Source organism: Phyllostomus discolor, chromosome 10, assembly GCF_004126475.2.
Source record: "Phyllostomus discolor isolate MPI-MPIP mPhyDis1 chromosome 10, mPhyDis1.pri.v3, whole genome shotgun sequence".
Classification (NCBI taxonomy): domain Eukaryota; kingdom Metazoa; phylum Chordata; class Mammalia; order Chiroptera; family Phyllostomidae; genus Phyllostomus; species Phyllostomus discolor.
Window position 1 is genome coordinate 76,464,202 of NC_040912.2, and position 12,084 is coordinate 76,476,285.

General features: G+C 37.2%; 1 protein-coding gene across 2 annotated transcripts in view; it reads right to left on the bottom strand.

Moving 5' to 3' along the window:
- TMEM209 (transmembrane protein 209) overlaps positions 1-12,084 on the bottom strand; it is a 34,371-nt gene that overhangs the window by 1,318 nt on the left and 20,969 nt on the right. For both annotated transcript variants that reach the window (XM_028525487.2, XM_036010909.1), the window contains exons 9-14: positions 11,574-11,670; positions 10,226-10,351; positions 7,512-7,609; positions 6,288-6,402; positions 6,092-6,189; positions 4,744-4,817 (exon numbers count right to left, since the gene is read on the bottom strand). In XM_028525487.2, the coding sequence (XP_028381288.1) occupies positions 4,744-4,817; positions 6,092-6,189; positions 6,288-6,402; positions 7,512-7,609; positions 10,226-10,351; positions 11,574-11,670 (608 nt within the window). The remainder of the gene's footprint in view (positions 1-4,743; positions 4,818-6,091; positions 6,190-6,287; positions 6,403-7,511; positions 7,610-10,225; positions 10,352-11,573; positions 11,671-12,084) is intronic.

Here is a 12,084-nt window from a genome sequence, read left to right on the forward strand (position 1 = left end):
CTTTTCACAAATAACTAAAACAAGAAACACATGTTTAATTGATGACATTTAATGTCACTCTGTGATAAGGTGTGACACACATGGTTTATCAGGTGAATTCCAGTAACAGTAACTACTTTCTTAACTGTGCTTAGAACCTGGGTTTAGAATAAACAGACTTACAGAGTGCCGAAATTTAATTTTTCAGCAGACCTCAAGAACTGTTATATCAGACAGAATTTTACCTATCTGCCTTGAATTAGGAATTTTCTAATTATTAGAGATGCTTTAGCGGATTTGCATATGGGTAAGCCATGTTGCATACAATAAAAAGAAGAATCAGCTTCTACTGCAGAGAGCACCGTTGCTGTATCCAGAGTACAAGAGGAGGAGAGGAGGGCCGTAAGAGCGATAAATCCCTCATCAACAGAGTAAGAAGTCAGCCAACTGTGTCCGACACGGAAGAATCGAGAGAGCGCTGTGTACCTGTTATTCGGAACCACGGGAGGAGCGACAGGGGAAATCTGCGGGAGTTTCAAGTGGAAGTGGACTTGGGTAACACAGAAAACTGCTGCTTTCTGTCAGACACTTTCGGCACTGTATGATTTAGCACGCAAACTTTTAGCACTAAAGTTATGAGTATGTACCTATTTTGATAAAAAAATTAATACAAAATATATACAAATTGTCCTTTTAAGAGGTTATTTCTATCAACTATGTCTCCCTGTTTCTTCAGACCCTCATCAACACTGCAAATGATAAATTACATTGATAGAAAAAGTTTTAATTTGGGCTTGTTTGTATACGAGGCTAAGCATCCTTCCATGTTTATTACCATTTGCCTGACATTTTCTTTCTTTTTTTGGCTATCTAGTTTTTTTTTTTTAATTTTATTTTAATTATTGTTCAAATACAGTTTTCTCCCTTTTACTCCCAATCCAGTGCCTGACACTTTCTATGAAAAAGTCTTCCACATCTTTGATCATTTTCTATACTTTTCTTTTCTAATTAACTTACATATGCTCTTTAAAAAAAAAAAAAAAATATATATATATATTTTAAGACTTTATTTATTTATTTATTTTTAGAGAGGGAAGGGAGGGAAAAAGAGAGAGAGACAGAGAGAGAAACATCAATGTGCAGTTGCTAGGGGCCATGGCCTGCAACCCAGGCATGTGCCCTGACTGGGAATCGAACCTGTGATGCTTTGGTTTGCAGCCCGAGCTCAATCCAGTGAGCTACGCTAGCCAGGACATATGCTCTTTATATGTGAGAAATATTAACTTAGATTTGCAGTAGGTGTTGCAATTATAATGCTTTATCTTAGTTTATCATTTAGCTTTAAACTTTATTTATGGTGCCTTTTGCTGAACAGAACACTTCAATGACTGTGTGGTCGGCTCTGTCTAGATTTCTCTCCCCTCTGGAAGTAAAGCATTCGGCTCATCCCAGTGACGGCACAAATACGTGGCATTAGACTGAAAATGTTTTCAGACCGGCCTGCTGATTTATGGGCACGATTCCAAACTAACTACATTTGAGCCACTCGCTATTTCCTTTAAGAGAGAAGAGTAGTTTTTCAACATTTGATTATGTTAGACTACATTAAAAAGATTAACTAATCATATTTTTAAAGTTAATTTCCAAGTTTTTTCCCCTGGTTAAGAAAACCCAAACAAATAAAACACAAAGTAGTCTTAGTCAGAAAAGCTTCATTTTAAGTTGTACATTTAGAGAGAGAAGCATTTCAAAAACTATTAATTTTTTTGCCTTTCAGTGAATTATTGTCCCACTGAGTACTTTAACAAAGTTTTTACATTTTTATGCCTATGACAAATTGTACAGGGCACTCAACACACACTTCATGCTACTGTATCACGGCAAATGAATTACACATCAAAATACCAATTTGGATCTATAGAGGAAAAGATATGTTTTTAATTAAAGCCCCAAACTAAACATTCATTATTTAAAATATTTCTAAACTAATTCTTCACTTCAATGTAACCTTCCAGAAATTCTGTTAAGTGAAGAATTACAAACAATGTATTTATAGCATACTCCATCCCCAATACATAGGTATGTACATATATGCTTTATAACTAAGTATTGCTAGCAATTTTAGGGAAAAAATCGGTATTTGCTGACACAGAAGAATGTCAAAGATATACCATCATGTTAAAAGGCAGGTCACAGACTAATATGGTTGGGTCCGATATATTTAAAAAAAAGAAAAGAAAAGAAAAACAAAGCCAAAATCAACTCCCTCCCAGAAAGTGGTCTGGAGACACACGCTGGGAACTGCTAACACTTGGCACCTCCGGAGAGAGAGGGAAGAAGAGTGACAGAGCCAATTAGCAGGGAATTTTCAGATTCTAGTTTAGACACAGGTGTATGTTAAACATTTCTAAATTGAGCATGCCTTATTGTGTAATTAAAAAAATAAAGAACCATGGAGTTTAGATGTCTCACAAAAGTGAGACTATCTTTTGATAAGATAACTATCTATCTTTTACGTTAAAATACATGATAAAAGAAGCTGGTTAACAGTTCTACTTGTTTATAACTTTGTTTACATCTTTTTAAGCCTCTGCACCCCGTGTGCTGGACAGCAGGAGCCAGGCTTTCCCTAGAGCAGCGCCGCCCGGCGGAGCGACAATGTGGCGTGCGTCCCTAATGCCAGCCACACATATGACTTTACATTTTTTAGTAAACACCTTAAAAAGTTTAAAGAAAGGTAAAAATAGGTGAAATTAATTTTAATTATACATTTCATTTCACCCAATGTATCCAACATACTATTTCAACAATATACAAACTTATTAATGTGATATTTTACTTTTTTTTGGTACTAGATCTTCAATTTCTAGTCTGTGTTTTACACTTACAGCACACCTCAATTTGGGCTAGTCATGTTTCACATGCGCAATGCCACCTGCGGCTGGTGGCTGCTGTGTAATGTAGCTCTAGAATATGTGTAAGACAGGATGCCTAAACAAACTGTAAAGAGGCATGTGGCCCTGGCTGGCGTAGCTCAGTGGATTGAGTGCGGGCTGCAAACCAGGCATTCCAGGTTCGATTCCCAGTCAGGGCACATGCCTAAGTTGCAGGCCATGGCCCCCAGCAACCGCACATTGATATCTATCTCTCCCTCTCTCCCCCTCCCTCCCTCCCTTCCCTCTCTAAAAATAAATAAATAAAATCTTAAAAAAAAAAGAGGCATGTGTATCAGAATTGGAATGGACCCCGGCTGTTTTCTACTGCAGGCACCTCCCTTTACATTTTCTTAGCCTTCAGTTACTTAGTGAGGGCAGAGCGGGACCGAGAACCCAAGACTGCATACTCCCAGACCTGTAGTACTAGATTCCCCAGCTCTGGCTGGGGTCCACTTATTTCAATTATTATCTGACACACCAAAGCTTAGCATCGCCAAAATAACGAGAACAATTTTGAATTTATTATAACGGTATGTGAGCTTTATTACTAAGTATTTAGAATGAACAAAGTAGACAACTTCAATTTTTCCAGCCTAGTTAACACTATTATTGAGAGGCAGCTGACTCCGTGTATTCTCAAAGAATACACTTTGCAGAGCACCGTGTGTTTGAAATGGCACGGCTTGAATAAAACTGGGCTCCAGTTTGGCCTTTTTTTTAAAGAAGCGAGGCCCTGACACAGACCTCAGAACTGTTCCCCCGGGGGACACAACTGTTAAGGCCAGTGATGTGGTCCAACCGCCTTTCCCCAACAGGGAAATGGACATTATGAAGAATTAATGCACTTGCCCAAGATAGCAAATCCATGTTAATATTCATCACATTTAAAGAGAGTATATAAGTTAATTAGAAAAGAAAAATATAGAAAATGGTCAAAAACATAAAAAAAGCCCTGGCTGGTGCACCTCAGTGGACTGAGCACAGGCCTGCAGACCGAAAGGCCGCTGGTTCAATCCCAGTCAGGGCACGTGCCTGGGTTGTGGGCCAGGTCCCCAACTCGGGGCGTGCGAGAGGCAAGTATTTGATGTTTCTCTCCCTCTTTCTCCTTCCCTTCCCCTCTGCCCAAAAACAAATAAATAAAATCTTAAAAAATACACACAGACACACACTTTTTCACAGAACAGCATCATACAAATGATCAATAAATATGAAAGACGCTCGGCTTCATATATGAACAAGCCCAAATTAAAACATTTTCCTATCAAATTGAGATTTATCATTTGCAGTGTTGGTGAGGGCATGAAGAAAAAGAAAACATGATTGATAGAAATTACTATTTGTGAAGGGCTTTTTGTAATATATATTTTAAAATTTTTATTGAAATGCATACTCAATTTTTAAAAATCATGTACTTTAGTATAGTCTGCAACTATTAATGAAAACTCAATACAATTAAGATGTATTTTTTGTACAACAGCTTAATGTATTAAGACATTTTAATTATTAGAAAAAGACAATACCTGCAAGGACAGTAAGAGTAGTTTGTGATAAGTTCCTCATTTGTAAGTTTATTTCTATGTTAATTTAGCATGAATATTTGCATTTTAAAGGAAGATTTTTCTTAAAATAAATCACAATACCAAAAGCAAAAAACAAAAACAAAAATTAAAAAACATATACTGTTAAAAGTTTGACAGAAATAAGCAGCTCTGTCTCCCTCAACCACCCTTCCCAGGGTCAACCACTTGACACTCCTACACCATCTTAATAAAGGAAGCAAGCAAATCAATAAATAAAGTACTTGTGTGTTTAAAGCATAAATACCTACCCGAGCATTCCTGACTCTTTGGTCTTTATGATATAGAGGAACATCAATAATGTATGAAACATGTTATTCCGGCCCTGGAACAAAGACAGAAAGGCAAGATTTAAACCAAATTGAGCAAAAGATTCAGTCTGATAGGTAAATGCAGATCCTGTCAATTCACCTTTTACAAATTCAGAGTTCCAAGTAATTCAGATTCTCATTCATTCATTAAACGAAGTGCCTGCTTTGTGCTAGGAAGCAGAGATACTGCAGTGAGTAAGGCAGAGAGGATCCAGGTAGTCGAGGGGCTTCAAGTCTAGTACAAAGGCAGACGGTAGACTCAGAGTTACAGAAAGTGTGCCAAGTGATGAGGGCTGGGGGAGGGTGCCATGGGAACAGGGGCAGGCCTCTGACCCCGACTGGGGAGGCAGGGAATGCCTCCTCAAGGGAAAGATTAAGTCGAGACCTGAGAGAGGAGCAGAAAGTGAACTGACTGGGAAGTTTCTACACTTGGGAGCAGCAGTTGCAAAGGCCCGGCAGAGCTATTGTGAGGCTGGTGTCCCGTGCACTGCACATGAAAAGTGCGCTGTCCCCAAAATTTAACAGCATAAACAAAGTGTGGGGATTGACAAACTTTTAATCACGCTTCAACTTTATGTTAATAACAGTATAAGTAACATATTAAACGTAAATTTATCTGTAAGTGACTACAAGGCAGCATTTTGCAAGCCCTAAAATCAAACGATTGTATGTAATTTCTGATCTGTACACTAGCTCCTAACTTAGATTTTCAATTCATTGTTTAACTTGTTCCTGCTTACTCTGATTCAATGATTTTACTCAAGAATTTGTGGACATATAATTTTTAAAAGAGTTTTAACAGTGTTTCTTTTAAAAAATTTACATGGGTATTCAAAGGAACTTCAATGGCCCAAAATATTTACATACAAAATTGAAATACTAAACTTGAAAATAATGACATTAATACTCTTTCTTGGGAATATGATGGAGAACATATTTTATGATTATAGTCAAGATAAAATTTCTTAGTAAAGATGCTGGTAACGAAAATAACTGCAAGGGATTAATGTTTGCAACCGAGAGTAAAATGCCTGGGTAGAAGTGTAAACTGGTACAATAACCCTTCTTGTAGTAGGTGATATAAAAGTAGTTGATACATAATTTAAAAGCCTTTTCCAAATTAAGCATATAATACTTTTATAGTTAAAAAAGGGGATATGCAAAAAACACATTTTCCCTAATTTAGAAAGTTTACGTATTCCATAAACAAGAGGTTCTAATTTTAAGAATATTATCAAAGAAGTCATCCGTGACATTCCATTATAGCAGCTTCCACACTTAGAAGTACCTTTGGAAGATTGTAGACGTGACGCTGGTAGATTAGCTCATAATGGGGAGGGTTGATGGCACTCTGATAAATGCAAAAAACATTCTCATTTGTCACATCTGCAAAGGAAACATGCTACGTGAAAAAACAAACAAAACCACTAGGTATTATACTTCATGTGAAAGGCTCAATGCATTCTTTCAGGAGAGGCTTATACCTGGTTTGTTTGGTGTCTGAACGAAGTGCTGGGAAGTGAAAGTTTTCCCGTCAGGGTATTTAGGATGAGGAGGCAATCTGGAATCGAGGTAGGTGCAAAACACATGCATGATGATCTAAAAATGAGGAAACAATTTTCCAAAGTCAGCGTGAAAATCTATCATGGATGCAGCCCTTTTAAAAACATCTGTGTTTGTGACTCCAATTTTAAAACTTTTCCATAAAGAGAGAGTTAGCAAAAATGCTTTTAAGTGGTTATAAGAGGAAATCTGTAAAATGAAAGATAAAAGATATTCCCAGTTTGTGGTTAAGTGGATCATTCACACCCATATAGTCAATAAACAGCAAAACCAAGATAAAATACACATCTTTTCAGTTCTGAATTTGAGTATCAGCATTTAAAACTTCATTTTCACACATAACAGTCACTATAAAAAAATAAAGAATATGATTTTGAAAAACTCTTAAACGCCCCCAAACTTGATAGTCTTTGATCTTATTGTCTAATCCTAGGGGTCTTTCTCCAAGTAGTGACCCCAAACAAAGGAATGTGCACTGTGACCTTCCTTGCAACGGTATCTAGGACAGGAAAAACAAAACTCCCTTCCCCACCACACTTCTCAAACTTTTAGGTCCGATATAGGAGAAGAGTTCAACGACAGTGTGTAATAATGAAAAAACTACTTAAACACTGTAAAAATGAAACAAAATATATATTTTTTTACATATACGATGATTACAACTATGATTAAAAAAAACATAAAAAATAGCACAATCAAGTAAATGAAAAAATAAACCAAAGTAGTAATACTTGTTGGGTTAAGATATTGGTAAAATTTTAATTAAAACAATTTTTTTAATCCTCTCCCAAGGATACATTTATTGATTTTAGAGAGAGAGGAAGGGAAAGAGACAGAAAGAGAGAGAGACAGAGACACAGAGAGAGAAACATCAATATGAGAAACATCTGTCAGCTGCCTCCTGTACTCGCCCTGACCAGGGACCGAACCCACAACCTAAGTATGTGCTCTGACAGGAGTTAGACCAGTGACCTTTTGGTGCATGGGACAATGCTCCAACCAACTGAGCCACATCAGCCAGGGTCAGTTTTAATTTTTTATTTCTACCTTAGTTTCTAAATCCTTTTTCATTCTTATTTTGATAGTGGGGGAATAAAAACACATAAATCCAACTGACAAAACTAAAAACACAACTGGAGACTTACCGCGGAATCAGTGGGCAGGTCCGTGTCCCACTTGCGTCCTTTGAAGTCTCCACCTCTGTTCCATCGAAATGAGCTCATACAGCCTCCCTGAGAAAGCTCTGTAGCAACGAAGGCAAAATAAAGAACTAAGACTATGCAAAATGAAGGTAAAAAAGACTAAGGGGTTATAATAAATGAAGCATGTCATTTAAAAAACCTGATCAAAAGACCCATTACGTGGAGAAATATAAGGTGTAAAAGATTAACTTAAATAACAAGAGAAGAATCATATAAATCCAAAATGTGAGATAAGACTAATGTTCTGGATTCTTAAAAAAGTCAATGTCATGGGAGACGGTGGCAGCACCCTCTAGACAAAGAGACGAACAAAGACCAAACCCCAATACATATGGAGAGTAAACCTATACTCTACTCTGGTTAGGAGAAAAATGGTATATAACATTTTTTGGACAATTAGGACATTTAAATATGAACTGTTGTATATTAGACAATATTATAGAAATATTTTTAATTTTTAAGATCTGATCATCGTATTGGTAACACAGGAGAGTGTTATTTATATAACACTTAAATTTTTTAGGAGTTGATGTGCTGAAAAGTAATGATGTCTACAACATACTTTCAAATGGGCAAAAAAGTGTGTGTGCGTATATACAGGGTCTGACACAAATAATGTCCCTATTTTATCCCAAAAGCTTTCATTACAAAATCACGAGCATGTAATTCTGTAGCGTAACAATATCACACTCAAGCACACCACATGACATTTTAGGTGAAATGTTCAAACTACCATCCATCTCGTGCGAGACGTTCACGTCCCCCACCCACCACGCTCAATGGCGTTAGTTTTGCTGGACTCTGTATAAGTGGGGGAGCAGTAGACAGAAAGTGGGGGAGAGAGTCAAATATGGAAAACGCTTACAGCTATTCAACTAGGATTCCTTGTACTTTCTAGACTTTTGTGTATTTAATATGTTAATACTTTATGTATAATTTGCATATATGTGTACACACATACATACTCTTTTTTGGATATATAAAATGTCCTGCTACCTATGAGACAATCTTGCCAAAAAACTGTAACCTGAATTTTCAGGACATATAAGAACAGAGAATCATGTAAAACTACACCACGGGGATGCATTCAGCAAAATCCATACCAGGAGAAACACTACAGAACAAATGATACAGTTCTTTCAACAAATAAGTTACAAAGAAAAAAAAAAGGGGGATGGGAAATGTACAGCTTGAAAGAAACCTAAATAGAGCAACCAATCACCACATGTGATAATATTTGGATCCTAATTCAAACAAATAATATGAAAAAAAGTAATTACACATTTTAGGAGATGTTTGGAAATTTCTACATAGACTGTTTATTTCATGATATAAAGAAATTGTTAAAAAATATTAGGTGTAATATTATGGCTATGTTTTTTAAAGGTCTTATGTTTTAGAGACGTGTATAGAGACACTTAGGTATGAAGCGGTAAGGGTACGTAGGATTTGCTCCAGATAGCACAGGAAGGGAGAGGAGGATGGGGACACGGAGAGAGCAGAGGCTGCCCGCGGACTGATGGGCGTCGGGACTGGGTGCTGTGAAGGGGGTTGAACACACTGTGGTGTCTAGTGTCATGCACGTCTGAATCCTCCTTATATACAAAGATTTTTAAAGTCATGACAAATGCTTATTTCTGAACATTATTACTCAAACCTAGGGGAAAGAACGGGGTACCACAACATTTTCACATTAAGATTTACAATGAATTGGCAGAGTGAAATACTATTTCTAAAACCTGATTTAGTGATGAGAACGTTTTACAGAGTTTATCCACATAAAAACAGGCAAAAGAGAGAGCATGGGAATGTCAGGAGGCCAGCTTCCCGATTCCCAAGTCAGCCTCCTTAGATCACGTTCCCCCTCCCCGAAGTGATCAGAAGATAACAGAAATATAAAAAAAGGAACACAATGAATATGACACAAAAATTGAAAGAAATAAGAATCGACTTGCTAAAATTATAAAGAATGCCCAAGTGGCACCCATTCTTGGTAGTTTAAGAACAGAAAATCATGGGGTGGGGGAGAGGTACGGGGGTGGGGGGTGGGGGGGATGGGATGCTGTAACTGAACAATAAAATTATAAAAAGAAGCAGAGGAAACAAAGGAATAAAAAATGAGTGAAACATTCACTTGAGCCCATTTAGCTCATTTTGAAGTTTCTCTATATAGAATAAGATTATTAACTAACATATTTAAGACTAAGTATGCTATTTTGACAATTCTTAAGCATATAAAATATAAATCAAAAGTTGTTCAGTATAAGCCTTAGTTAAGCCATAAATACATTTTTATGAAATATAAGATCATATTTATGTTTTATAAAAATGAAATAACTTTAATTTAAAAAAATGACTGATTTGAGAGAGAGAGAGGAAGGGAAAGGGAAAAGGCAGGGGAGGCAGAGCGAGGAGAGAGAAACACTGATTTGCTGTTCCACTTACTTATGCATTTACTGCTTGATCCTTGCATGTCTCCTGACCCGGAACTGAACCTGCAACCTTGGTGTATCTGGACAACACTCTGACCAACAGAGCTATCTGGTCAGGGCTGATATTTTAATTTTTTCAAATAAAATCTTTTCCCTGTTATATTTATAAGATCTCAAAGTAGTAATAAAAGTTCTCACTTTGACCCTCTTCAGAGCAATTGTTACCTTTGATCCTTTCGAATAAGTATTCCTGGTTTGGGGTGAGGTCCAGATACTGCACGATCGTGTTCAGGGTGGGGATGAGCGGCGCTTTGACCAGAGCAGCTTGTTTCAAGCTGGTGATGCTGGCCTCTGTTAAAGAGAAAGCACCGGAGCACCTTATTATTCACGTGGGTCTCTAAAAAAACTTAAGATGTTCTTCCCTCAATAGGTGTTGAAGGAAAAAATGACAGCATTAATAGTTTACCTTAATAGATTTACATTATCTACTTTACTTATAATTTATTTTATCATTTCCAACAAGGTGGCCAGATCTCCCCCAACCCTCCCTCTCTCCCTCTTTCTCTCTCCACAAAGGCAGTGGCCAGATCCATTTTGGAAGATCTATATAGAAAAATAAAAGAAACAGCCCAGCCATAAAAGCAATATAGGAGAATACTTAACAGAATAGAAAGAGCGGGAGGGAAAAAACAATAACGAAACAGTATAACTTCAACCTAATTAGAAATATATACATATATATGTACCGTATTTCCTCAAAACAGCATCACTCCAATTCAATTAGAAATATGTACATATATATGTACACTAATTTCTCAACTCCTAAATATGTACATTTCATGTTCTTAAACTATGGGATAACCTACAAGTGAAATATGTACAGTTAGTATTACAACATTTTTCTTTAAAAATAACAACTGGTTGTGCCTAAATTAACAGTGGTCATCTCCAAAAGTAGAATTGTGGGTAGCAGTCTTTGAGTATTTCTGCACGTTTCAAACCTCCTGCATGAACACAGAAAAAGCAATACACAGGTGTATTGCTTTTGCAGTTATAAAGCAATGTTGTTCTTTTTTAAAAAGCGCACCATGCTGCACTGACATGTGCTACGTGGGTGAAACTTGAGGACATGGTTACATCAAGTGAAAGAAGCCAGTCATGAGGACACCACACTGCACGGTCCTGTTCACATGGAATGCCCAGGGGCGGCCTGTCTAGAGACAGAATGTGGCTGGTAGTTGCCGGGAGCTGGGGAGTAGGTGGCGGTGGAGCCCTGGGGTGCCCGCTAAAGGACACACAGGGTTTCTTTTTGAAATAATGAAATAGCCTGAGATTGATTATGGTAATGGTTATACACTCAAACCTTGGAATGGCAGACTACTTTACATGGGTAAAATGTATGGTAAGTAAATTATATTTCAATAAAACTGTGTTATAAAAAACTACATTATAGAAATTTAGTTTTTTTCGTCACCTCAAGATAACAAAGGAAGTTGTTAAACAACCCACCACAGAAATGTTCCACTTGGCAGAGTCATGAAGGTGCACCGAACGCCGGGCTGTTCGCACATACCTCCTATCTGCAGCTCCGGACAGCCCATGCGTCTCATCTGCGTGCTGACAGACTCGGTCTCTTGAACGAGTGGCACTAATATTGTCTCATTGATCCACTAGGAAAAAATGAGGTAGAGGTTTTGCACACATAATTCCAATTTCTCAAATAATTATTCATAAGACTCTAAGATTTTTTTCCTCTCGTGCACGCACACACTGACGAAGTGTGAGAGGACGGCAGCAGGAGCCACCCAAAGCCAGCGCGAGTTCAGTAAATACGCTGTTCCAGTACATTCTTAAATCACATACGCCTGTTTGTTTTTGAAGGGAATATAAAACTTTCAATCATATGTTAAGGTTGTCTTAAATGATTCTTTTTGTGCTTATTATACTTGAGCTAAAAGAATAAACTTCACTTTACACTGCTAGGGTAATTATTCATACATTTATTCATGTAGTGTTTATACTGGTTTGCAACTAGTAACATACTTTTTTAAAATTCTCACCCAAGGACACGTTCACTGGTTTTA